The 26047-nt window shown below is 37.8% G+C and overlaps 1 protein-coding gene across 4 annotated transcripts in view; it reads right to left on the minus strand.

The window, feature by feature from the left end:
- Nucleotides 1-982: 982 nt before the first annotated feature.
- Nucleotides 983-26047, minus strand: part of lrp8 (low density lipoprotein receptor-related protein 8, apolipoprotein e receptor) — a 197720-nt gene continuing 172655 nt past the window's right edge. Inside the window, exons 13-19 of one of the 4 annotated variants that reach the window (XM_053498480.1) lie at nt 25893-26032; nt 19310-19451; nt 16729-16881; nt 16158-16562; nt 11854-11913; nt 9368-9537; nt 983-7250 (exon numbers count right to left, since the gene is read on the minus strand). In XM_053498480.1, the coding sequence (XP_053354455.1) occupies nt 7212-7250; nt 9368-9537; nt 11854-11913; nt 16158-16562; nt 16729-16881; nt 19310-19451; nt 25893-26032 (1109 nt within the window). In that variant the 3' untranslated portion in view covers nt 983-7211. Of the gene's footprint in view, nt 7251-9211; nt 9556-11853; nt 11914-16157; nt 16563-16728; nt 16882-19309; nt 19452-25892; nt 26033-26047 lie in introns of those variants that run through there. The other 3 variants (XM_053498479.1, XM_053498478.1, XM_053498477.1) reach the window with 3 other exon arrangements.

Genomic DNA, 26047 nt, shown 5'->3' on the forward strand with positions numbered 1-26047 from the left:
TACACACACACACACAGAACAGAAACATTAGGCAAATTAGAGTGGTGTGCGGCAGGAGATTTTCCTGTCAGTGCCAGACAAAGAGCCACCGTCATCCAGACACAACACACACATGGGGGGCTCACAGCCAGTCACACACACACTTACACACACACTCAACCAATCAGCTGTCTTTCTAACTGATAATTTGCTTTCTATTCAAATGGATTATTGTAATTCCCTCAATCAGAATTATTCATTAGATCAGACAAGCTGAACTGCTGACCTTGATCAGTTTAACGCTGAATGACGACAAGACAGACGAAATAAGGAGATTTTTATTTTTTTTAAAAAACAATTTAATATATCAATATATAGAGATATGTATCAACAGCTCGATTTTCATAGAAATGTGAGTGAGACCATTTTGGCATACGGTACAGATATCCCATGTAAGTACAGCGTTGCTAGGTTAAACCCCCCGAGTACCCTACACCCCCACAAAACCCTACACGCGGGAAGAAGGAATAAAAACATTAAAGAAAATAACATTGTTGAAAAATATACACAAAACAAGGCACCAATAAATTAAACTCATAATCCTCGCTTTCAACACGTGATCTATTACACAGAATTAAATACACCATCAATGCCTACTTCTGCAATGATTTACTGTTAAGAGACTTATTAAATTATAATAATAATAATAAAAAAGAAAATACAAAGAAAAAAAAAACACTTTGGCTGATTAATTTTTAGTTACAATCAAGTAGTAAAGAAATCCAGTGCGTTTAAACTGTACAAATAAATTTTCCAGTCCGGTCTACACTCTTCCGTCTGCTTCCAGGTGACTAATATAGACATCTTTTTACAGAAATGTTTAAAACATTATCAAAATTTCCGCCATATGAAAAGGTATTTACAAATCTTGATTCCAGCCCAGTTCACATCCCGCCCAAACCGCCCGCCCGCCCCCTTGTCCCTTCCCCTATGTAATCATTTACACAGTGCAGAAGGCTTCTCAAAAGTTTGTGCAACAAACAGTGTAGAAAAGGTTTTTTTTTTTTCCGTAGGAACACGTTAAAGGAACGGTTCGCTGAGAGAAAATATCTGCTTCCTGATACTGTACAAAAAAAAAAAAAAAAAAACAGGAAAAAAAAGAGATGTTTCTGGACATTTGTTCAAGTAGCACATGATCGGTCGAGGAAAATCAAAACGGAGGTCGTTATATTCACAGATGGCAAAAGACCCAGGATGAGAGGGATCCAGTGTACAGGCAAGTCAGCAGTACTGTTGTGTTGTGCAGGATGGATCAGGAGGGGGCGCTCTGCTCTCGGAGTGTACAGCCGTGACGAAGCAGCGGCGCGAGGTTCCACGACAGCTTCCCGGCTCGTTCTTCTGCTTTGCCCGGCGTGTTTTTTCTTTTTCCGGCATGAGGGAAAAGTATAGCCCTTTCAAAAACATCCGTTCTGGGATGAGTGAAAAGTGGACGTGTTAAAAAAATGCCGTTAGTGGTGAGTGATGTCATGTGATGTGATGATATGACATGACAGAAGGGAAGGAAGGAAAAAATGAATGAAGGAAGGAAGGAGCAGCACGGTGCAACCCTGCATTGCACTGCACTGCAGGAAGGCAGGGATTACCTTCAGATATGCATAGAGTAAGAGAATATAGAAAGCACTGACATCTACTGAAAGGTCGGGGATTAGTCGACATCTAAACGCTTGGTGTAGACTTTAACAGGAACCGTGCAATAAATTATCATCCGACTAACACGTGAAACCAAACTCAAAGCCTCCGAGTATCCCTTTAAAAGAAGACAAGCGAGCTCAAGCGCAGCACCTGGTAAACCTGGGACAAAATGCGCAGAGCTCTCATCTTTAAACAGTAAAAACCACTACGAATCGTTATGTACACTTAGAAAAAACACCAGACCTCCTCTGGAGAAAGACGAGTCATAAAATTACCCTGTATTGCTTGTGTAAGATTTGTAACAAACAAAACAAAACAAAACATCGTAGAAGTACGCCGTTGTAATCATTAGACATATTGTTAAATAATGTTTTGGAAGTATGAATCAGGAAGAGTGAAGAGAAGTCCATAAAGATTACGTATTAAAAAATCCAGACACCAGGACTTCATTGCTTTCAGTGTTAAAACCTTGGCAGTGCAAACAAAAACTGTTAATGTGAAGCACAGCAGGGCGACTACAGGAGTGTATCTCGTTCTCCATCAAGTACAGAAGATTGACCAGTGCAGCATGTTCCTCTACTGTAATTTATGTTCTTTTGTAACAATGGCGTCAACAAGCCACGAAATGTCTGAAACGAGTCTTTACTGAATAATCTGTCTCTAGATTCCCCTAAGCCCCTTGTTTCTCACACTTTGCTTCCAAGTCATAAAATAACATGCATATGCTAACGGAATGCACTAAGATCACTTCAGATTTAACACCCAGTGGTTTATTTTCCCTTTAGCATATCATAGCATCCTCGCTTGCTAATTAGCCGGTGTGCTCCTTCTTATATATATAAGCTCTTCTCTGTTCATGTTATGTTTAGTTACTGCAAAGGAATAAAGACTAAAATTCCACACTGAGACCATAACAAACATTTTACACAGCAGCACTAAGTAGCTAAGCACAACAGCAGCAGCACAATAGCCTACTAGCTAACTAGCTAGCCTTAGCTGTTGCAATTACAACCCTGCTAGCCAGCTAGCTTCTTTTAGTTAATTTTTTTTAACTTCAGTAACCTCTTTTTGCTATTCAGTTTTTTTAAATCAGCTGGTTAGCTTTAGAAAATCATTCATCACTTTGTTCTATTAATTTTTTTTTTTTTACAAAAAAACAATTAACTGATTTCAAAAGAAAGGAAGTAACATATCTGAATAACGCTGTGTAATATTTAGAGCTGTGAATCACACAGAGATTCACTGTCGATTTAATTGCATTTGATTTCTGGGCTTTTTTACTGAATCGATTCGATATAACTAATGTTTGCTGTCTGATTTGTCTCTGACAGCTGTATTTCTTTAAGGTTTTAAAGTAGTAAAAACTACTAAAAGTATTGATTATGCATTGATTTTTAATATTTTTTAATATTGTGTTGTTGTTTTAAAATGTCATACAAAGCGATTATCTTTTTTTTTTCCAGCCAAACTTTTCCAGCACACTCCAGGCTAGTAGGTGGTGATATTGCAACCGTCCATGAAGTAAGAGATGCAGAGTCACAAACATTTAAAAGTTTACCTTATTAGTTCAAAAAGTATGCCTTGATTGTTAATTGAAAACCGATCCATTGATTTAATTAACCGTATCGATCAACAAAAAAATCGCTCAAATTGCATAAACGATTAAATCGCACATCTCTTGGTGATATTCACGTAAGCACTGGTTTTTAAGAAGAAAGAGTCTGAGAGAGTGAGAGAGTCTGTCATGGTCGCTAGGTTACAGCATTTCCATTTTTAAAATCCTTCTACTGTAAGAGTTATTAGGGATTAATTACAGCACAAAGTGGTGTGGAATCGTCTAAGGAAAAAATAGAGTTAAAGTGATTCCTTCTCCATTTTCGACAGCTGTCATAAGTCAGTTGCTTAGTAAAAATTCCTCTAGTAATAAAACCACGATTATCTCCTGATCTGATCTCATGCTGATATTTTTTTCCAAGTTCATGCTCTTCTGGTCTTAAATATCTGACATACTGTAAAAAGTGTCATACAAAAATAAACTAAATTAAATATATAGAGCTATTTCTGTATGTGGGACTCTGGGACGCCTCGGATATCTTGACTTTGAGACGTCATTAAATTTGTGTGTGGGTCATGCGGGGACGTGAGTTACAGAAATAAACCAGTGCTTATTAATATTGTAGTCTGGACCCGGAAAGGTGCAGGAACATTTTAACATTTCTTACTTTCTCATTAAACTACAAATTTGTGAATAGTTCAGTATGATCTCGGATGCACAGTTAATCTCTCGGACATTAACGGTCATCCTGGTTAACCCTGCCGCCTTCAGTAGGTGTACGTGAGACAGACACTGTGAAAATCAGCGGCCTTAAATCTTATTACAGCAGGAAAGATTTCCAAAGTGTTCATTTAGAATTTGTTCATTGGTTGTCAGATATCTTATGTCAGATATTTAAGATATTTTTGATTTAAGAAATATATAAAAAAAAACCCTGAAAAATAATATATAAAGATTGTTCAGGTATAATAAATATTATAATAAAATTAAATAAATAAAGTAAAATACCTTGGACCATTCCTAAGTAAAATCAGCAGGATTTTTCATGTGCTGCAATATAGGAAAATTATAATTAGCCAATATTTATACCTGCATATGTTCAACCAATACTTATACATTGACTATGTTCATGCTTAAATGTCCTTAAGTATATTTGGATTCCTAAATATTTGATTTCCAGACAAGTGTGATCAAAATTGTAGAAGAAAAAATTTTTTCTAAGAAAAAATATTTTAGTTTTAGTGGGTACAAAGAATACACAAAAGCTCTGACTGTTTTCCAATTTTCATTCAGAATGTTTTTTTATCATGCTCTTCTTACTGGCCCATGAGTCAGTTTAACCAGTTTTCTTTTCTTTTTTTTTTATTTATCTAGATTTAAGACAAGCACAGCATGAATGCAAATCCAGCATGAATTCAGGTCAGGACATGACCTTTTTCTATCATGGCATAACTTGGACCAACATTGTTTCCTATGAGCTGCTCTGAAAACGTTTACACGATGGATATATTTATATAAACCTAATCCACGACAGACTCTCTGTTTACATCTGCCTGACCAGCTAGCTTTCCCCTGACCTGCACCACTCAGTGAATCGTGACTATAACAAGTCTTGTAGAACTAAAAAATAAAATTCATGCTGTATGAACAAAAATGCAGCAAATGGTTACGCTGCTAAAAATTGTACACTCTGAGGAAAAATCCTTTCCTTGTCAATGGAGTTAGGCTCAGAGATTAGTGTGTAAGCCCGTCTTTTAACTAAAAAGGTGCATGGTAATGCTTTACTCCAAAAAATAATTACACTCCATTTATGCAGTTTAAAGAACTAAAATGTTTACGAAAGTCAAAAACACATACTAAAAGTAGAAAAGATGTCTCAGTGAACAGGGATGTGGGAATGGTCGCCTGAGAGTGTTATTTACTACAAATGCAACTGTTGAGGTTAATAATACTAATACTAATAATGAAACAAACAAACAAAAAATCTTAAGCAAGCTTTAAAATTTGGATGATTTTTAAAAATTTGTACAGTATGTTGTAAATAGACTTGAGCAATATTGCACAAGCAAGAGTGCTTTATACTGAATAACAGCATGGTTGTCATTCTGCTGTAGCTTGTCACAGCTACGCTGATATGTACTATACAAGGGTGAGTCAAAAATTCTCAGCACGCTGGTTATATTAAAACTTGGGTCTTATCAGCGCTTTCCGTTCACGGCTACTGTCTACCCAGTCACTGCTGTGCAGGTATAAAAGTGTTACATCAGTTTATTTGAGCAAAAGTAGGTGCCCCAGTTATGATTTGCGCAAAAGAAGAGCAGCGTGGTCTGAGAGTGCATCTGGTGCCGAAATGATTAGAAGTGGTTGGGTACCTGCAAACTAAAATTGCCAAAAAAAAAAAAAAGTTTCTTAAAGAGAGTCATTACTGGTGACGAGATACAGATTTATCACTACGAGCCTCAGACTAAACGCCTGAGTATGGAATCTCAATCTCCAACCTGGAAAAGGTTAAAAAGCCAACCATCAGCTGGAAAATTCAACAATCAACAGTGCTCGTTACAGTGAGATGCTTATTGAAGAGCTGTAGCCTAAACTTTGGACTGATATCTGAGGGTGTTATGATCTCGCATGATGATGCACGTATGCACACTTTTGTTTACACTGTCAACACTCTGCAAAAACTTTAAGGTGTTATAGTCCTATAGTCCTGATCTCACTACATCGGACCTTTACCTGTTGTGGTCCCCTAAAAGCAGCCCTACGAGGACGAAGATTCATTTATGATGAAGCAATGACGACAGCGGTGTATTTGTAAACCGCAGCTCAGCCTAAAATATTTTTTAACGTGGAAATACAAAAGCTTGTTGACGGATGGACGTTGTAAAGCGAGAAGATTATGCTGAAAAACGGTGTATTTGTCTCTTCTACAAGTTAATTAAAATAAATACTACAGCCACGTACAGTGCGGATCATTTTTGACTCACCCTCGTAATTACACTGCTGTCAATATGTAATCAGTATTGGTGGAGGTGACATTTCAGCCATGACATGACCAAATGTTCTGTTTATTTTTGCTCGGAATATCTACCTGATTATTTATTAATGAACCACCTATTGCCCTTATAATTACATTTAAATGTTATGATACGTCCTGAAATAACGGGGGAGCGTGGAGCGTAATTAAGCCAGGAAAGTCCCTGTGCATGAGCTGTTACAGGTACAAAAGGTTATGAGAAAGAGCGCATTAAATCAAAACCTTTACATTTATCCTACATTTGAACCGTTTCGGCGACAAGGAAAACTAAACGATCGGAGAGTGCACACTGAATTAGAGCGCAGAAAGATGTTCTAAAGACTCACTCTGTTTGAATCTGTGATATGGGGAAGACACAGGGCTAGAAGACTGCTGAGAGGAATGACACGACCATTTATTTCTTGTATAGTGTTTGTAATTTAGCATAATTCCTTTCTTATTTCATCTAAGACCTGCCGGCAGACATCACATCATCTACTGTAGCGCTACACCACAAATGTACTGTACAGTGTGTTTGCAGAAATGTTTTGCTTTTCAGCTCAACAACATGTCTTCAGCTTAAAACAGTCCAGAGCTAACAAAACAGATTAGGCAGACACACACAGACACACTGCGAGTTTACACCAGTGCTAAAATAACTAAGTGTCTACTGAATGAAGCAGCGTTGGATAAAGTTAGTCCTGATGAAAGAGGAGTCATTACTAACACACCTGCTGGAGACGCAGGGATGAAGAGGTTAGTGTTAGTCTCTAATCACTGAGCAGCGCTACACAGCATCTAAAGGACAGGGGTCTGTGTGAGTGTGTGAGTGAGTGTATGAGTGTGTATGAGTGTTCCACTCTCTCTGTGGCTTGCTGTGCAGTGCTGCAGTCTCCCCACCAGACTCAGAGCCCCAAATAAGTGGATGGATGGACACATGGATGGATGGATGGAGGGGAGGAGGAAACAACCTCAGGGTAATCCGTCATCCTCCACACTGAGCGCCACGCGCTGCACACAGCACATGAAAAACAAACAGAAAACATGGTTACATACACTGCTGGAGGGAGAGAAGGAGGAAAGATGGAAGGAAAAGAAGGAAAGAAGCATGAGAGAGAAGAGACGCGAATGAGTAAAATAAATGAATAATTACACAGACGATTACCTAACGAAATAATAATTAGGTAGCAAGAAAGAGCGGAAGAAAAATAAGAAATAAAGCAACTAAAAAAAAGAAATGACAAGAATACAGACAGATAAGTAAATAAATAGATGAAAGAAATAAGAAAGGAAAGAAAAATAACTAAGTAAACAACAAAAAAGATGGGAAAAAGAAACTTGAAAATAAATAAAGGAAAAAAGGATGGAAAATATGAGATTAACTACATAGAAGTAGTAAAAAGTATTTACTTTAACAAACAAATAATAAAAATAAAACAATTAAATAATTAAAGCAAGGGAAAAAAAGGAAGAACTAAATAAATAATGACAGAAAATGTAATAGGAAGATAGTAAAAAAGAAAGTAATTATCAAATTAAATAATCACAAAAACAACAACAAATTATTAGACAAACAAAATATACAAATGAGGAAATAATCAAAGATGGAAAAAGTAAGAAAGAAAGAATTAAGATGACCACAGAAAGAAATCAAACAATAATGTGTGTGCATGTTTGAGAGAGAGAGAGAGAGAGAGAGAGAGAGAGAGAGAGAGTCAGACTGAACCTTGCTCTCTGTACAGAGCATTAGCCAAAGACATCTGTCTATTTTCACTGTTCTTCAGAATACAGATGCGAGAGATTTATGCTGCTTAAATAAACACCCGCACACACACACATACCTGCACATGCGCGCGCACACAAAGTCATGCACGCAAAGACACTAAAGAATGTAACTTCTAAAAAAAGATTGTCGAATCATTTAAAGTGCTCGTTACTCACCCCGATCTCTGCTGTAGTGAACATGAAATACAACTCAGGGGCACGGCACAGTCACTACTTCATACTTATTAAACACTCTGTGTGCTTCCACAGCAGGAACCTTCTCAGGAACTCAAACTTTTCTTTAGTAAAGGCAGAAATTTTGCCTGCACTGCCGTACGATCCTTACTGAGCTTCTCTCATCCTTTACACATTGAAAGCTCAGGCATCTTACTGAGATACATTTTTGACGGACTGGATTTTTATTCACTGGGAGTGGAGTACAAACGAGGCCATAACTGGTAATCCCAGTGATGTGAGGGAATGCTGATAATACAGTAGCTAGGTAGTATCTTTTCTAGTCTAGTGTGATCAATACTTTAGTAGTAATCGAAGATTGGACAAAAAACAGATCTGTTTTATTTTCTAGAAGCTCTTACTGTTTTTTTTTTGGTTTCACCAGACTAAACTTGTGCAGTGAAAGTCACTGAAGGGCAATTTCTTTATTATTATGTTTTTTGCACCCCCCTGTTTTTTAACATTTAAATGAATCAGCACATTGGTTTGTAGCGCAGCTGGAGGCTTACTGTATCATAAAGTACGACCGGTAATGTGGAGTACTAAAAGAAAAAGTAACATAAAATAAAAGTAAACAAGTGGTGAATGAAAAATGCAGCTGGCTTAAATTTTGTGCTTTTTTTTTTTTTTAAAGGCATCTGTCTCATGTGTTTAAAAGCAAGTGGGTAGAATCACTGCTGTAGTTCCTTGGAAGGTTCCCAGAACTTCAGCAGAAACCTGCCTGATAACCAGCTGAAACTGAATGCGATGCCTGTATGAATACAGATAAAAACTTCCACTTACTTCTAACAAACATGATGTGGATTAAACATACGTACGTGTTGTAGGTGTGCAATGACGTGAGAACAGAAAACATCATGACCGCTTTGTGGTAGATGTGGAGGTATGGAATGAGCTTGTGTGAAACATGAGAGCGACGGCGTGTACATTTAGTACTGCAGCATCGTCTCCTCTAACATCAGGGCATACCTCGCGCAGCCCTAATCTCATTAAACCTGCAGTGAAGCGCTTCTCGGTCCTCATTTTGTGCTGGTCAGCATGGGCACCCCTGAGTACCAGTGAGCGGCCGGGTCAGGGATGCCGCCTGCAAGAGGGAGAGCTAAGAACGGCTGCCTGACGTTTCCACTCACGGCTGGGTAGATGTGTCCGATCTGCTCGCTGTGGCCGATGTGGATCTCGTCGTCGTCTTCCTCTGTGGTCTTGCGGTACACTGGATTGTCGAAGTTCATGCTCTTGGTGTTCCGCCGCCTCCAGTTGCGCCAGACCAGGTAGCCTCCAGTGCACGCCAGGGTGAGGACCACTGTGGCAAGGATAGGAACTGCATGCGTTTAACACACAGCCGACACACGGCGAGGGCGTTAACACAGCCAGACACAGGCCAGCGCTTCATGACACACACATACACAATCAAGAGCATAAGCAGCTGGGTACATCTGGGGCAAACTTTTGGGCACAAAATGCTGTATGGGTTCAAATACTCAGACACTTCAGATGATTAAATTATTGGGTTTACTAAAGCGAGATATTTTAAAGTAAAGTATGAGCCAAAATATTTAGTACTTCCAACACTTACATTACACATACCGTGGTAAATCAACAGCCTAATAGTGTGTATGTTAGTTTCTTTTATGAGAAAGTAACTCGCAGATGACAACAAGGTGATATTGTTCGTCTTTTCATTTCAGTACTGTATATCTTGGCGCATACTGTAATTTTTTATAAGATGACATAATACAATTTAACAGTCTCTTTTTTTGTTTGTCTTGGGCTTTGTTCCTTTTACCCTATGGGGCGCCACATCGGATCATTTGATCTGCAAGATCTAGCAAAGGTTTTGCACCAGATGCTGATCCTGCCTCAACCCAGCCATTTTCTAACCGGGCTTCGGACTGGCACTGCATGCAGTGACTGGGTTAATAATCTTGCCCAAGGAACCAAACGTGGTGACTGGCGGTGGCGGGGCTCGAACTCCGGCAACATACAGTAGAGCCTCAACCGCATGAGCCACCACCACCCCTACTTCTGACTGATATAGGCAGGAAATGATCCTGCTTTAAAGGGCATCAATACTTAAAATATTTAACTGTCGCAAGTTAAATGATCAAACTACAAAAAGAAAGAAAAAAAAGAGGTTAAAGTCTGGAACTATCAGGAAGTAACTTTGAGTTATCTATTTTTAAGTAGAATGTATTTATAGGATAGGTGGGTGCACAATAAGCAATGGATTATTTTGGATTATGTGATTGCAAGATGTCTGCTATAAATATCTGTTTAAAAAGCCACTTATGCACAACATCAGAAATGACCACTGTGTGTCTGCATGGTGAATAGTGTGTACCGTTCAGTGTTCACTGTGAAATTATTTTTTTGCTTTTAATCCTGTAGGTACATAAGGGTAGTATACACTAATATAAGCCACCCTTTAGAATGTACTGAACTATTTCCCCCAGTGATAGTTTATGTATTATCAAAAAGTATAACTATTATTAGAATATCAACATTTGGATATACTCATGAGCCCATACAGCAAATGTCCAAAGAGTTTGGAAAAAAATAAAAATAAAAATCAGAGCCAGAGGTACCACATAGACATGCACATTCACTAGGGCTTTCTTAAGCAGCAAGGGAATACAGCCATATCTACTGTACAGTGATCTATAAACACATTCACAGCAAGTCAGGCCACATTCATAAAACATTTTCCATATAGTTATAATTATTTTGGAAAATGCATTACACTTTATTAAGGGATTTTTTTTTTTTTAAAAGTCTATCTTAAATCCGCACTGAAGTACATGTTTTATAAGTGCGTGTGCTTATGGAGGTGCATATAAGTACACGTATCTGGAACTAGCCATATGGCTCCAGGGGGAAAAAAAGGTGTTAAATTTGTACTAAGTACACCATAATTTTGGTAGATACCAATTAGATTTAGCTAAGTCTCACCTGAACTTTGGAATTAATTTCTGTACAGAACGATGGTTGTAGAATTTGTAGAAAGTGGTTGTAGAACTTTACGGTCGGTGTACAAAGCCAGAAAATTGTTATCGACTAAGACCTATTGTAATGTACTTATATGCACCTGAATTTCGATTTAAGACAGACTTGAAAAAAACCTAAACTATTTCTTTAATGCAATGACTGACCTTAGAAAAAAAGCCTTATACAGTATAAACACTGTGCATTAAAACAGTCTAACGTTTTACTTAATTATAAACAAAATATTTCCTGATGTCATACATGACTTAAGATGTCTTTTTTGGGCAATATATTAATTCAGTATGCAAACTGGGACTGAATTTTCTTGGCATTTACATACTAACTAAAAAAAACATCACTCAAAGTGTAATCCAATTTCCATTAATAGTTATAATGCTGAGTATGATGCTTTCATATGAATGCATCACATTCATAATTCAGTAGAAATATCTTATAAAAACATATTCTAAGCATTTATAATGCATCATTCAAAGTATACGCATGCCATATACAGTCTCACACTGATTGACTATAAACAGATAGTGGAATATCATCAGATCATGCAAATCGTTGAAAAGCATGAGATCCCGCTGCATGCAAAGTGAAGCGTGGCACTCGAGTAAGTGTGAAGGCTTACCTATAGGGATGACGACACCAAGCACTGCTATAGTGATGTTGTTCCCCAGGAAGAAGTGACCTGTAGTTGAGGCAGAGAAAAAATGTGTGTGTATCAGTGTGTGGCACGGTGAGGTTTTTTTTGATCGTCTAATTCAATATAAAGTGTATAAATCTGAATTTATATAAAAGGGACATGAGTTTAAAGAGCAGGCAGGTCATGTGATCAGCATATACACTCTGTAACAGCTTTGTCTACTTCATAGGTTTACTTCATTTATCTGCTATACCACTTATTCTATACACAGGGTCACAGTGCCAACCACTTAGCCACCGTGCCACCGCATAGGAGCATTTCTAAGCAGATATTATTTATAAGGTGTGCTCGCTTTGTCCAGACCACTCACATCATGATCTAAATCCTTCTTTTCACTTTTTCAGATCAGATCCATTCATTTGCTTTAACAGTGCCTCAAAATCACACACATCTTAACTCCATTATTTTCTCCTGAGCATAAACAGGTGCTGAAATAAACCTAAAAGATCTAAATCTTACAATTAGTGCATTTAGCTAAAGGCCAATTAATGTCAGGTAATAAAGCCTGAGCCCAGAGAGCAGGGGAACCAAAATGCATACACAGTCTGGTAGGTTCTCTGGAATGTGCTCGGCATATCAAAAAGATGATTGAGTAAAAGATACGGCGACATTAAAGACATCAAAGAAATGACTTGAAGAACACTCAGAATGAAGCGCTCTCGCTAGTTTTTCCGCTGCAAGGAGAGCTGATTGCAGAGAGCTGCACTAGAAAAGGCAATTTGTGGCATAATACGTCGTGTTTTGGACAATATTTAAATCAGATTTTGAGAAATGAGGATTTTGAATGTGCTTTGTATACAACCGTACACAAAGTGGAATTTCCCGAAGGTGATTATTTTTTAATAATATAATGATCAAACATGCTTTATACATCTTTTACTACAACAATTCACCAGCACAATGTGTTTTTTCCCTCAATTAATTAACATCACGCTGCACTTTTTAAAATCATGAATATAATTTAGCTATATTTAATACTGTGGAGAGCCTGTGAAACAACTTACTTCCCATGATCATGACATTATTGCATCCAATAACAGCTGGATCATCCACAGGCTCTCTTTTGTTTCTCTTTTTTTCTGTTAGCGAAGCGCATATACAGTTTAATTAAATTCTACGTGATATAAAATTGATTTGAATTTGCTGCAACCATCAAATATAAAGCAGTAATATTAAACTCATCTATATAAAGTCATAAATCTGAGACAAGTTTAAGACATTTTAATTTAAAATAATAGTCCTGTCTTCTACAAATGTAATAAATGCTCTCGTGTGGTATTACTAAAGAAATCATTCTTTCTCAAGTGGCCTTTAAACACACCAAATTGCAGACTCATTAAAGCAAGCCATTTTTTTTTTTTTTAATGATTTAATCGTATGAAAGATGCAACCCTGTTAGTAATCAGCACCTAGGTTCTGATCTGAACCAGAAACGAGAATGAGATCTTCTAGCCGACAGCTAAATTCCTCAAAGCCACTACCTACTTTTATCAGGATGCTCCCTGTCCTAACAGTTTCTTTCTCTTCTGGTTTTTCTTAGGCTGACATTAGGGGGAAAGCTGCATTACAGCACCTCTCATGACTGCTCAGAGTCATTGGGAAACGGAGAGAAAAGGCCAGAGAGAATGGGTTGGCAGCCGTTTCTAAAGCATTCGTCATTTAGCTCAGAGCTGCAATTCAGGTTCTTGGTAAATTAATGTCCTGCAGCTTGACTTTGCTGCTTTTAGACAGCGATAAAATATCCAAGTGTCCATAGTTTTCTTGGTTAGACTAGAAAGTGGGCTTTCTCATGCTTTACCTGAGAGACTGAGTGGGTAAAAATAGATCTGGAAGAGTAATGTGCTGAGTGGAAAATGTCAAATCGGTACACAACTACTATCAGAGTTTAGAAGACTTCACTATCATAAACACTAAAACAACGTTATGAGCAAGATCCAGGCACAAGACAGGTTTTCACATTTGTAAGTGTTAACTTTTTATTTGGGTTGAATTGGTTAATGTAAAAGCGGTGTAGTGGTTAGCACTGTGGCCTTGCACCTCCAGGGTCCGGGTTCAATTCCCGGCCAGGCTTGATTCCCGTCTCTGAGTTTGCATGTTCTTCCCGTGCTTGGTGGGTTTCCTCCGGGTACTCTGGTTTCCTCCCACATTCAAAAGACATGTAGGTTAAGTTAACTGACGTTCCCAAATATAATTGCCCAAAGTGTGTGTGTGCCCTGCGATGGATTGGCACCCTGTCCAGGGTGTACCTCGCATCGTGCCCTAAGCCTACTGGGATCGGCTCCAGGTCCCCGCGACCCCAAATACAGGATAAAGCGGTATAGAATATGAGTGAGTGAGTGGTTAATGCAACTTTTATTGCAATGTATAATCCCTGTTATATCTCGGATCTTAAACAACAAGGGAAACAAAAAGGAAAATTTCTCAATTATTCAAGCAGTACATTTTGAAAGGGGCCTCCTCTGACAGGGCTTTGTAACAAGCAGAGTAAAGCATAGCTTTTAAGTTTGCCACCATTAGAATGAAGAATAAACTTTTTTTTTTTTGGTAATAAGAAAAAGTTGCAGTAGTCATAATCTACTCATCAAATCCGTTATCTACACTGCTAGTCGCTGTCGGGCCTGGAACCTATACCAGGGAACTAGTGATGGGAAGTTTGAATCATTTTAGTCCTCCTTTAGAATCCTTTTTTGAGTCATTTAGTTCATTTCGTTTTTTTGAGAAGAAATAAAATAAAATGTTTCATTCTCAATATACAGTAGACCCCCAATACATCTACATACACAAATTTACACATTACTGTAAATGTCCGTATAAACACAGTGTTTTGACTCCAGAGGTTAGGAATCTTTGGGTATGATGAAGGAATGTCTCGCTGCGTTCTCCTCCAAGCGGACTTACAAGCTGGCTGCGCTTACCAGCAGGTGACGCTGTCTATATAAGCAAGGCCATGATCTAAAGTAAGGAGCGCTTTGGCTTCTCGAGTTTGTCTGTGCCATATTCTTGTGTGTTCTTAGACTTTTAAAATTTTAGGATTGAACAGACCAGTGCTCTTTGCTTGCACAAAGCTGGTTGATTATGTTGATTAGCTCATGACTGATCCTAATGTTTTGTAACTGTCAAGTGAGAAAAGTGAAACTCCAAAATCAAAAACAAGTATGTTGTGTCATTCTTTCATTAGCATTTTCTGTCAGGACAATTGACACTTACTATACTTTACTATACTATACTATACTATACCCAAGTACCTTTTAACGCTTTATAAATCCATTGTTGACAGATTCTCCAAAGTCGCTGCATAAAACCTGCCATTCCTGCATCTTAATCCCAAGGACTGAGGCAGTTGTTGTTGTTTACGAGTGCTGGCGTTACTGTAGCCGGACAGGCCCACTTACCACAGCGTGCAGAGGAATGAGAGGGAAGAGCAGAGAACAGACCCTGGGGCGATGTTCATCAGTCAAGCCTGGCTGCTTCTCTCTGCCACTGCCTGCTCTGATTCAGCGGAGAGTGAGGCGCTTCTACACAGGGCCAGGGCCACAGCCTAATCCATCACTCTCAAGTGGCTTGGTGCTGCACAGCAAGCGAATTCTCCCACACATTAACTTCACAACCCCTTCTTGCCGTGAGGAAGGCACCGTGATCACGAGCTTGATCTCATTTCCATTTTCAGCGTACGACTGAAGTCAGGGATTTTGTCACAACTCGAGGCAAGACCTCCAAGGAAAATGAGGGCAGATGAAGTTGTCTGAGCAGACTGAGACAGAGGCAGACAGACACGAGCACGTGTACCGAGGTGTTTGATCTCACAAGCGCCATCTGTCATGCCTTGCTTAAGGTCTGTTTAAAAGGTTTTATGTCATGATGTTGCACTGAGAAGAAAACACTCAAGTGCATTTTTGGGATTCTCCGGTTTCCTCCCACCTGCCAAAAAACATGCTATGGGGGTGGACTGATGACTCTACACTGCTTCTAAACTTGGAAATAGATGGAGATGTGCTTCTCTCAAGTGGTTTCTCATTGTTTAGCTCATTCGATACTGCGCTGGTGCAGTGTTATTATTATCTTCCAAACATCGTTGAATGACAATTTCTTTATTAGAAAGTAATGTCAAAATGCTAGACGTTTTCATTATTCCTCTAATTATAAATTGACTGCCGTTATACCATTAAATACAGCAGCTTCTACTAATAATTATAAAATAGGTTTTAATTTTTATTCTTAAAGTCACTCACCACGATGTGAGAGGTTGCTGTTTGGTCCGTCCTTCTGAGAGATGGTGGTAGATCTGGGCGTCGTCTGTTGCCTGCTGTCTGTCGTGTTCTGGGTGGAGACGGGATGTTGGCGTGGCGTCGTGGTGCCGCTCTGAGTGCTGCTTGTCTTGGAAGACGATGATGGAGTTGAATGCGGTGTTGTGGTGGGTGGTGGTGTGGTTAACAGAGTGCCGTGTGTCGTAGAAGGAGCATACGTGCTCGATGCAGTTGTTGTGGTTGGGGTGGATGATGTGGTACTGGTCGTGGTTGTCGAGGACGGCGTGGAAGTAGACGGAGGTGAGGAAGTCTCTGTCGTAGACACCGTAGAAGGCTCTGTTGTTTCTGTAGTAGTAGAAGGCATAGCCGTTGTAGTCTTGGGCTTTGGCACTGTATTAGGAGAAAAATAATAAAGCACAGTGAGTCAATTTCACGCCAGGTCGCATAAAATGTAATTTGTTCATGTTATACTAGTTGCACAACATAGCGTTATACCATTATTCCTCTATCTTCCATCATTCAGTGTAGCTTATTAATTGGGCTAATTGAGACTCACCTGTGACACAGCGGCGCATGTCCGGGCCGAGCTCAGCATCATCAGGGCAGGCGCACGTGTATTTAGGTGAATGCTCGGTGATCTGCGGGGCTCTCAGACACAGGTACTCGCAACCTCCGTTGGGCAAACTCCCTATATTACAGCTGTCTAGAGCTGAGACAGAAAAAGCACACGGCGTGAACTGAAGCGCATTAGCCGAGGGAGCTTCGCTGACGAGGGGGTGCGCGTGTTTAAACATCATCATTACAGGGCAGGGGTCTGTCTAAAAGGCAAGCTCTACTATTAACATAACACTGTGATTAAAGTCTGGCGCTGGAACTAGTGCAGAAATAAAGCTCAGCCAATAATGTCCTTGGCAAATTCCTCTGTCTGAGAGAGAAATGACCTTGTTTAAGAACGTCGACAGCTAACACACTTTCATCTGTGCACACGAGGTAGTCGGGTTTGATTGCTTTTAAAGTGGTTATATAGAGTCGAAGCGAAAGAAAGAGCGAGAGAGAGAGAGAGAGCAGAATCCTCATAAAGAAGAGGCATACTGTACACACATCAGTGTTCATTTTACAGTATTTGTAATCCACTGGGAACTGGCTGCAAGGTGAAGGGAATGTGGCATGACAAAACAAATTCATTCTTAATGAATTATAATACGTTAAATCTGATTTTTTTCCATTGGTAGAATCCCAACTACAATAATAACTTGCCAATATAAAAAATATATATATATATAATTTTTTTTTTTTTTTTTTTTTAATTGTTTTTGTTTTTTTTGCTGTAGTTGCTGGTTGCAGTAGAATGGTTGTAATCCCAGATCCAGGACACATTTTTTTATTATTATTTTCTAAAAATCTATATTTACATCCTGTCTTTGGATAATTTATCTGAGAACATAATTCTAACAGTAAATGATTTAGAGAAACTTTAAATTATTATGCACACCAATCTCAGTGTTAATCTCAGAGCAGGGTCTTTAGTGGTAACAAAAAGTAGACGCCAGGGTTGTCGATGCTTAAGCCTCAACAATTCTTTTAAGTTTTTGTTACTTTGTTCTTACTTTAAATAAGAAGGCAGCTTAAAAAAAACTCATATTTTGCTCTTCATCATGTTTAGATAAATTTTGAAATATGAACTGTTCATCTGCTGTTTATAGTGACTATTTCATCTTAAGCCTATACATGCTATCATCGAAACATACTATCACAAAAGCCTGCAATTTATTACAGGGTATATACTGTACAAACAGTCTGAAATGTATGTAGAGTTTGTCAATACATAAAGCATTTGTTATACTTTTAAATAACTTTTGAAGTGCTAAATAAATATTGGTGCACATCTTCTGAAGGTTTTTATTTGTGCCATTATTTAGTGTTAGCCTGGATGACTATGACTGATTACAAAAGGTAATCCTAGGTAACATAGCATTACCATATGTCTGGAAAATAATCACAATGTAAGTTTTTGATCAAATCATACAGCTCTAGTTTCCATTTTCCATTCCTGGCATTTCCCAGCTGCCCTTATCCAGAGTGACTTTCGTTTAACATCTGAGGGTTAGAGACAAGCCCAGAGGCCCAACAGTATCGGCTTATTGGTGCTGATGTTTGAACTCACGATCAGCAGTACAACGTCCAATTTAAAAACGAAAAACCCTCCTTGTTTTTAAAAAAAAAATATATATAGTGTATTTGACTTTTTTTGACTTTACTTTTAGTATTTCAGGTAAAAATAAATAAATAAATAAAGCTTAGTTTTTTTTTTTTTTTTTTAGAAAGCCATATGTATGTACATGGTGCACTGCAATGGACTGGTTGTGTTTCTCCCAGTCTTGCTGAGATAAATGGGATCCACTACACTACAACCCTGGCCAAGATAAAGCACTTACTAAAGGTAAATGGATTACTAACAATAACATAAAAGCAGCCTAAAATAAAAACAAATCAACGAATGAAAAACCAAAGCAAGACAAATTTAAAAAAAGAAAAAAAAAAGTACTGATGAAATTTTTTTTAAGTATACTGAAATATGTGAAATAAGAAGAATATTAATAAATGGACCTGGAAGACAATGAAAGCATAAAAGCACTGAAAGTGTTACTTTACCGCAACTCTCGCGGTTGCTCCCAAGTGTGGAAAAGAAATTTAAGGATGATCTTATTTCCGAGCCGAGCTCCCACTGCTCGGAGCACTGTGTGCTTTCTTATTGAGTAATATTTCACTAAAGCTGTTGTCACACAGCACCTCATGAGGTTTCCCTTCTGTGAGTGTTACACTCTGTTTTCCAGCAAATACACCGAGCCAAATTACATTTTCATTCGTTTACACCTTTTCACTTAGTTTAGAGCTTTTGTTAGCACCTTTAGTACATTTAATACATTCATTACATTTACCAACACCATTCATTTATCAAAGCGAAAGTGAGAAAGCTGCATTTTCTTTTCTTGCAAATCTGTAAGCCTCATTTAAACATAAAAATGTTTAAAAGTATCATAAATGCAAAGCTATGAAAAATATGAAATATAAAAAATAAATGATGCAGGTCCTTAAAGTTTATTGGTTCGTTAAAGTTTATTGGTTCTGCGTCTGACCTTTGGGCTGCCGGAGCTCGTGGAACACCACTACGTCCAGCGGGCTGTCCAGGTGCTGCGCCAGCATGGAAACATCGTGCCCCGTTAAACGATTCACACTGTAGATAGCGTTGTTCTCCAGATCTGTCCAATATACTCGGTCCTGCAAGAACAAAAACAGTTAGTTTTAGTAGTTAGTACTGGACAAGCAAAAAAAACCCAAACAAACAAAAAAAAAAACACCGCATCACTATTTAATAATCCTACAATGTATAATAATTTGTGGGTCAAGAAACCTTTATAAACACTCCCAAGGCTTCGCCATAGTATTCATGGATTGTTTTGACATTTAATATCAACATATATTTATTGTAGTCGTGCATTTCACATGATCATGTGCCAGGAACTCTATACTCTTCCTAAAAGCCATGAAACTATGTCCTGTTTATCTGCAATTTATTGATTTCTATTGTTCCTTCGTATATTTTTTGAAATGTCCTGTATTTCAAAATGTGTCACATGTGCAAGCTACAGTGCCGCACTGGAATGTGGAAAGTTCACCTTTGTTTTTTCTTTTTTGTGTGTTTACTCTTTATCTTTAAGTATTGTGCTTCCAAATCTGCACTGTGAATTTCTTTACTGGAGTGGATTCACAGAGTGCGGTGACCTCCATTTGTTTATCTGAACACACTGGAACAAATCAATCCCCAAAGGAAAACCTGAGATGGACTCAAAGCAAACATGTCTGTCAATGCTGCTGATCTGATGACCCGTGCTTTTTGAAAGTAATCATGCTCGATCGTGATGCAGCATGTACGACACTGAATTAAGTATGTTGCGCAAAGCTGTTAAAAAATAAAAAATGCTGTGCAAATGTCAATTCAATGATCACAGATTAAATGTTCAAGAGGACGGTGGGCAGAAAAACTGCAGAAAATAAATGTGGTATTGTAGATCTGAAATTGGAGATAAAAGAACGTAAAAGAGAATGGGAGAGGATAAAAATATGGGAGAAAAAGTCCATGAAAGACTATCAGATCTTTTAGGACAATGCAGGGCTTTTTTGATCAGCCTAATTAACACTAACACCACTATCTATAGCTTCTACGCAGAAGAGCCTGCCAACACACGCACTTTGAAAAACAACGCTTCCTCTGCCATCCTTCTATCTCTCTGTATCGCTTTTCACGTCTAAGAAGCCATACCAGCCTTGACAACAACACCCCAAAGCCGTGGACACAGACAGGTCGGTTGCTATGACTACCAGATGTTCACACCATTTTGGTTCAGCGGAGTTGAAAGTAGGTGAGTACGGATGAAAACGAGTAGCTAGCACGCAGGCTGCTAGTTTTAAGCTTGCTGTTTGGAAAGGTCAGCCCTGTGGCTCCCCGCAGAGCCTCAGAAGATCCTCGCTTAGTGCTGGATGAGAAGAACTCAGGCAGTGTGCTCTTTTGAAATGCCGTCCTGTTCTGGCACTGAGAGGAAAATCACACTCTCATGCTCCCGATGACTGGATTAACCTTTTCTAGGAAAGCAAGTTTGCAATTAAGATGCAAAACTTGCAGTACCACTGTAAGAATTAGTTTTTTCAGAAATCTTAAATTGAACCCCAAGGCCCTTTATTAATTAAGTTCTTTATCACATTTGGGATATCCTTATCTAAAATCACACTAGCTTTTTTCTTTTGTAAACAAAACATTAAACTGAGGTAATACGGGAATTTGCATCATTGACATTGATATCACAACTGATTTATGTGTCTAAACTAATCCTCGTACTTGGAACGGTTTACTGTGAGTAGCGTCTATGCTTCATAATCACAGTGTGTCTAGCTCAGTCCTGAATTCGGTTTAACCGTTTCATACAGTATGTTTATACTTTGTCCTCCAGATTCTCCTGTTTCCCCTCCCCCCTTCCAAAAATAGTTAAAATATTTCATCCACTCCACCAGTAGGTAATAGTGTCCAAGGTGTACAAAAGTCTGTGAATGTGTGTATACATGGTCTTGTGTGCAATTGGCTTGTTTAAGCCCTCATCAGGAGACTTAGGGCACGAGCCGGGTATAGCTTTTGTGTAACATCCAAACTTCATGCTAATTTACTAAACCAAAGGAGTGCATTACTGTTTTAAACAACTGTAATCTTTGATCTTGATTCTTAGCTACAGGACAATCACAGTAAATTGTTTAATAAGGATTTCTCCTCCTATTTTAAATATTCTACGCAAAAAATATATACACTCATCACCTCTGTTGCTCTCACTCACTCACTCACTCACTCACTCACTCACTCACTCACTCACTCACTCACTCACTCACTCACTCACTCTTTCTCTATACTGCTTATCCTGTAAAAGGTTGCAGGAGGCCTGGGGCCTATCCCAGGGGACTCTGGCCACAAGGCAGGGTGCCAAGCTTCATGTCTTTTGACTACGAGAGGAAACTGGAGTAATCGGAGGAAACGCACCATGAAAATGCGAAGTTTACGTACACACACACCTGAAAAGGAAACTAAACCCTGGAGGGGCGAGGCCACAGTGCTAACCACTATGCTACCATGCTACCTACATCTGTTGCTACACAATACAAAAACATTAAATTAAAAAAATCATATTTCCACAGCTTTCAATAAAACCAGTCAAATGATATCTGACTAAGTGAAATGTCATTTAAGTGCCTGCAAAACAAGCATTCTCTCATTAGAAAACAAGAAAAATATGACAAAGGAAAGGAATTCTACAAAATATAATAATAGAAAATATTATAGAAAATAGAGTGACAAAAACAGATGGATAGATAGATAGATACTGTAGTTAGATAGATAGATAGATACTGTAGATAGATAGATACTGTAGTTAGATAGATAGATAGATACTGTAGATAGATAGATAATTAGATAGATAGATACATAGATAGTTAGATAGATACTGTAGATAGATAGATAGATAGTTAAATAGATAGACACTGTAGATAGATACTGTAGATAGATAGATAGTGTAGTTAGATAGATAGATACATAGATACTGTAGATAGATAGATAATTAGATAGATAGATACATAGATAGTTAGATAGATACTGTAGATAGATAGATAGATAGTTAAATAGATAGACACTGTAGATAGATACTGTAGATAGATAGATAGTGTAGTTAGATAGATAGATAGATAGATAGATAGATAGATAGATAGATAGATAGATACTGTAGATAGATAGATAATTAGATAGATAGATACATAGATAGTTAGATAGATACTGTAGATAGATAGATAGTTAAATAGATAGACACTGTAGATAGATACTGTAGATAGATAGATAGTGTAGTTAGACACTTTAGATAGATTGTTGGATAGATACTGTAGATAGATAGATAGATAGATAGATAGATAGATACATTTCAGAATGAAAAAAGAAAACTGAATCATAGAGGAAAAAATGAAGAGAAGGAAAAAGATCAGAAAGAAAGAAGTAAAAATAATTAAATGAAAGAAGAAAAGAAAAAGAAGGATGTAGAAAATTCATAGAAAAAGAAAGAATTTAACCTGTTTAATAAATTAAACTGAAAAACAAAATACAAAAGATAAAAAACAAAAAGGAAACAGAAAATGCAAAATAGTAACAAACAAACCACTAACACAATACATATGAAAAACACAAACTGAAAAAACAAAACGATAACAAAGAAAGTACTAAAGAAAGGCAATTACAAATCAACTCTCAACAACCCAAGAAACTAAACAAAAACTCCATATGAGGAAAAAGCAACCCGGTGCATTGTTGTGGACTCTGTGAACTCTTATTCCTCCTTTGTCTCATCTGTACTGAGCTACAAAAGCAATCAGAAGCAAGAGACGTAATGACTCTGCTGCACAACACATGGCTCCAGAGCGAGGTGGAGAAGTGTAGCAGTAGTTTAGAAGCAGCCTGGAGGACTGTGCAGAGCCGACATGGCACCTCATTTCTCAAATACACGGGACGAAAGTTATAGAAAGAGGGAGAAAAGCCATTGTGTGCTGTTTGTGGGCTCTGGCTCCTGGGTGCTCTTGTGTTGAGTTGGCTCATTGACTGGTCTGTAGGAGGTGGAAGCTGATGTATAGTCTGGAGCCGCTGCTGTCCTCAGGGCTCCTGTAGAGTTACCTGCCTGTAAAGGATTTCTAATTTGCTTTGTGTCTTTAGCTACTACCAGCAAACCTGGGCCATTTATCTACTCTCTTCCAGTGAGCACCACTTCTAATCACAGCACGAGAGGATGTGTATGTTTGTGTTTGTATGTATGTATATGTGTGTGTATGTGTTTTGTATTTGATCTTCATTTACTGAAGCAGGGATAAAAAGTAAGACCCGATAGCGATACTAGCAAACGCTCTCTGTGGAAGCGCACAGATTAAACCCCTTTTTGTACACAATTTTCCTTCAATACACCAACCCTCGGAGCACATTTTCACACTTCCACTTACACACAGTTGGTCTCATGGATCTGCCATGGTTACAGCATAGAGATACAGTGTTTTGTGTGTTCGTCAGCAGTGAGCGTGTCAGCCTCTGTAAAACACATGCAGCTCCACTTTATCAGACAGAGCTACAAACTGATCATCAGATCTAAAGCCTTCCTGTAGGACTGGTGTCTGTACAGATCTGAGGGTTTGGTGTACACAAGCATGGCAGACGCGAGTAAACATGGGACAAAAATACAGATAGAAAATAAATAAATGAAAAATAATACAGTGAAACCTCTGATTGAGAGTAACATGGTTTGTGAGTGTTCCGCAAAACGAGCAAAGTTTTTAAAATAAATTTGGACTTGGAAAACGAGCAAGTCTTGGTTTACGAGAACTGAGTATCATGTATCACGCATGCGCTTCTTGTTTTGACGCCAAGCGTCACGTGATCACTACTGAGCCGAAGTTTTTTCTCTCTCTTGCGCTGCGGAATTGTAGGTAATCGTATTCCCTGCTGGTTCTTAGTGCGTGTTTGTTACTGATATAATCAACATGCGTGGCTTCACACACACACACACACACACACACACACACACTCTACACAGAAACACTGCTCTGTCGCAATTCTTTTTAAAAGTAAAGTGCAGGTTAATTCGTTTGTTTGTTTTACTTTACAGCAGTGATTTCGTTAGTATGGGTCACACGAGTGTCATTAGCGATGTTTCTTGCTAATGTTTCCGTTAATTCTGTAACACTGCATAAAAAAATTATGAAATAAACAATATTTAAGTTCTGACTGTTTTATCAGATGTATTACCCTATTCCACTGGCAAATCGAAAATGTCAGCTGTAAGTCAATTTAGGTGAGTGTGATGTGTGCTGAGTCAAAATTCAAATTCAAATTCAAATTTTATTTGTCACATACACAAACATACACAGTACGAAATGTAGTGAAATGCATTATACGACTGCCATTGACCCTAAAAGAGAGTTAAAGTTTACAAATAAGAAATAAATATAAATAAAAGAATACGATAGAAATTAAATAAAAAAATTAAATTAAACTAGGAAAAAATAGAACTAAAAATAAAAATAGAAATGTGCTAGGAAAAATAGAACTAAAAATAAAAATATGATGTACATAAAAATAGAAATTTACTATACATAGAAATATGATGTGCATAAAAATAGAAATATACTGTACAAATTGAAATATACTGTACTGGGTGTGCAAATATGCATAGAACCTATATGACCTCAAATCAATATCATGAATAACTGAACATTTTTCCTCAATTATGATTTATGAATATCGCCCCCCCCCACAGTTAATTGATAAAATTTGTACTGTAAATATGCACAGCTATTAAAACTTGTTTTTTTCTAATGAAAGAGTTATTCTCCATGTGGCCTGCTGTTGACTCAGTAACTAAAGTTGGTTTCTTACAGATATTATTTGTTTAAAGGCACAATTCTTAGATTAGTCAGAACTCAAATTTTTTTCTAATCCTCTTCCATAGATACAGATACTTGTATATGAAAAGAAAACATTTAAAAAAGATCAAAACAGTATGAACAACCAAAACTAAGCAATAAAGAAGTTATTAAAAAAAAAATATTAAAACAAGAAAAAAAATAAAAGCAGGAAAAAAGAAAGTAGCAAGAAAAGAACACAAAACAAAATAAAAAATCTAACAAAAAAATAAGAAAAATAAAGCATAAATTATGAAAAAAACAAGAAAAATGAATGAAAGAAAAAAAGAAAGAAAAAATAGCAAGAATCAAAGAAAAAACACAAAATATAACAAAATAAAAATGTAATCGTAACCATAGAAAGAGAGGGAGAGAGAGAGGGGGAAAGTAAGGAAAAAAGTCAAAAATAAAAAGACACACCTGTATTTAATCTAAAAAAAAATGAAAATAATAAGCAAAGCAAAAAAAGCAAACAATAAAATCAAACACCAGAAAAACAAAATAAGACTAAAAACTAAACTTACAAAGAAATGAAAAAATAAGTAATAAACCAAGATACTAAATTAAAGAAAGAAAGAGAGAAGAAAAGAAATGAACAAGGAATGAAGGAAGAAAGAAAGAAAGGAAGGAAGAAGGATGTCGTCCAGACTGAGATGATGTGTGTAATTAATCTGCTATGAAAAGTACACTCCTCACCTCGAACAGCGTGAGGGCGAAAGGGTGGCCCAGGTGCTCTGTAGACAAGAGCAGAACTTTGCGGTTATCTCCGTTCAGGTCCACGCTGGAGATGAGGTGGAGTTTGGAATCTACCCAGTACAGACGGCTGCTGGACAAATCTGTGAGCAAAATCC

Source organism: Clarias gariepinus, chromosome 6 (assembly GCF_024256425.1).
Source record: "Clarias gariepinus isolate MV-2021 ecotype Netherlands chromosome 6, CGAR_prim_01v2, whole genome shotgun sequence".
Classification (NCBI taxonomy): Eukaryota; Metazoa; Chordata; class Actinopteri; order Siluriformes; family Clariidae; genus Clarias; species Clarias gariepinus.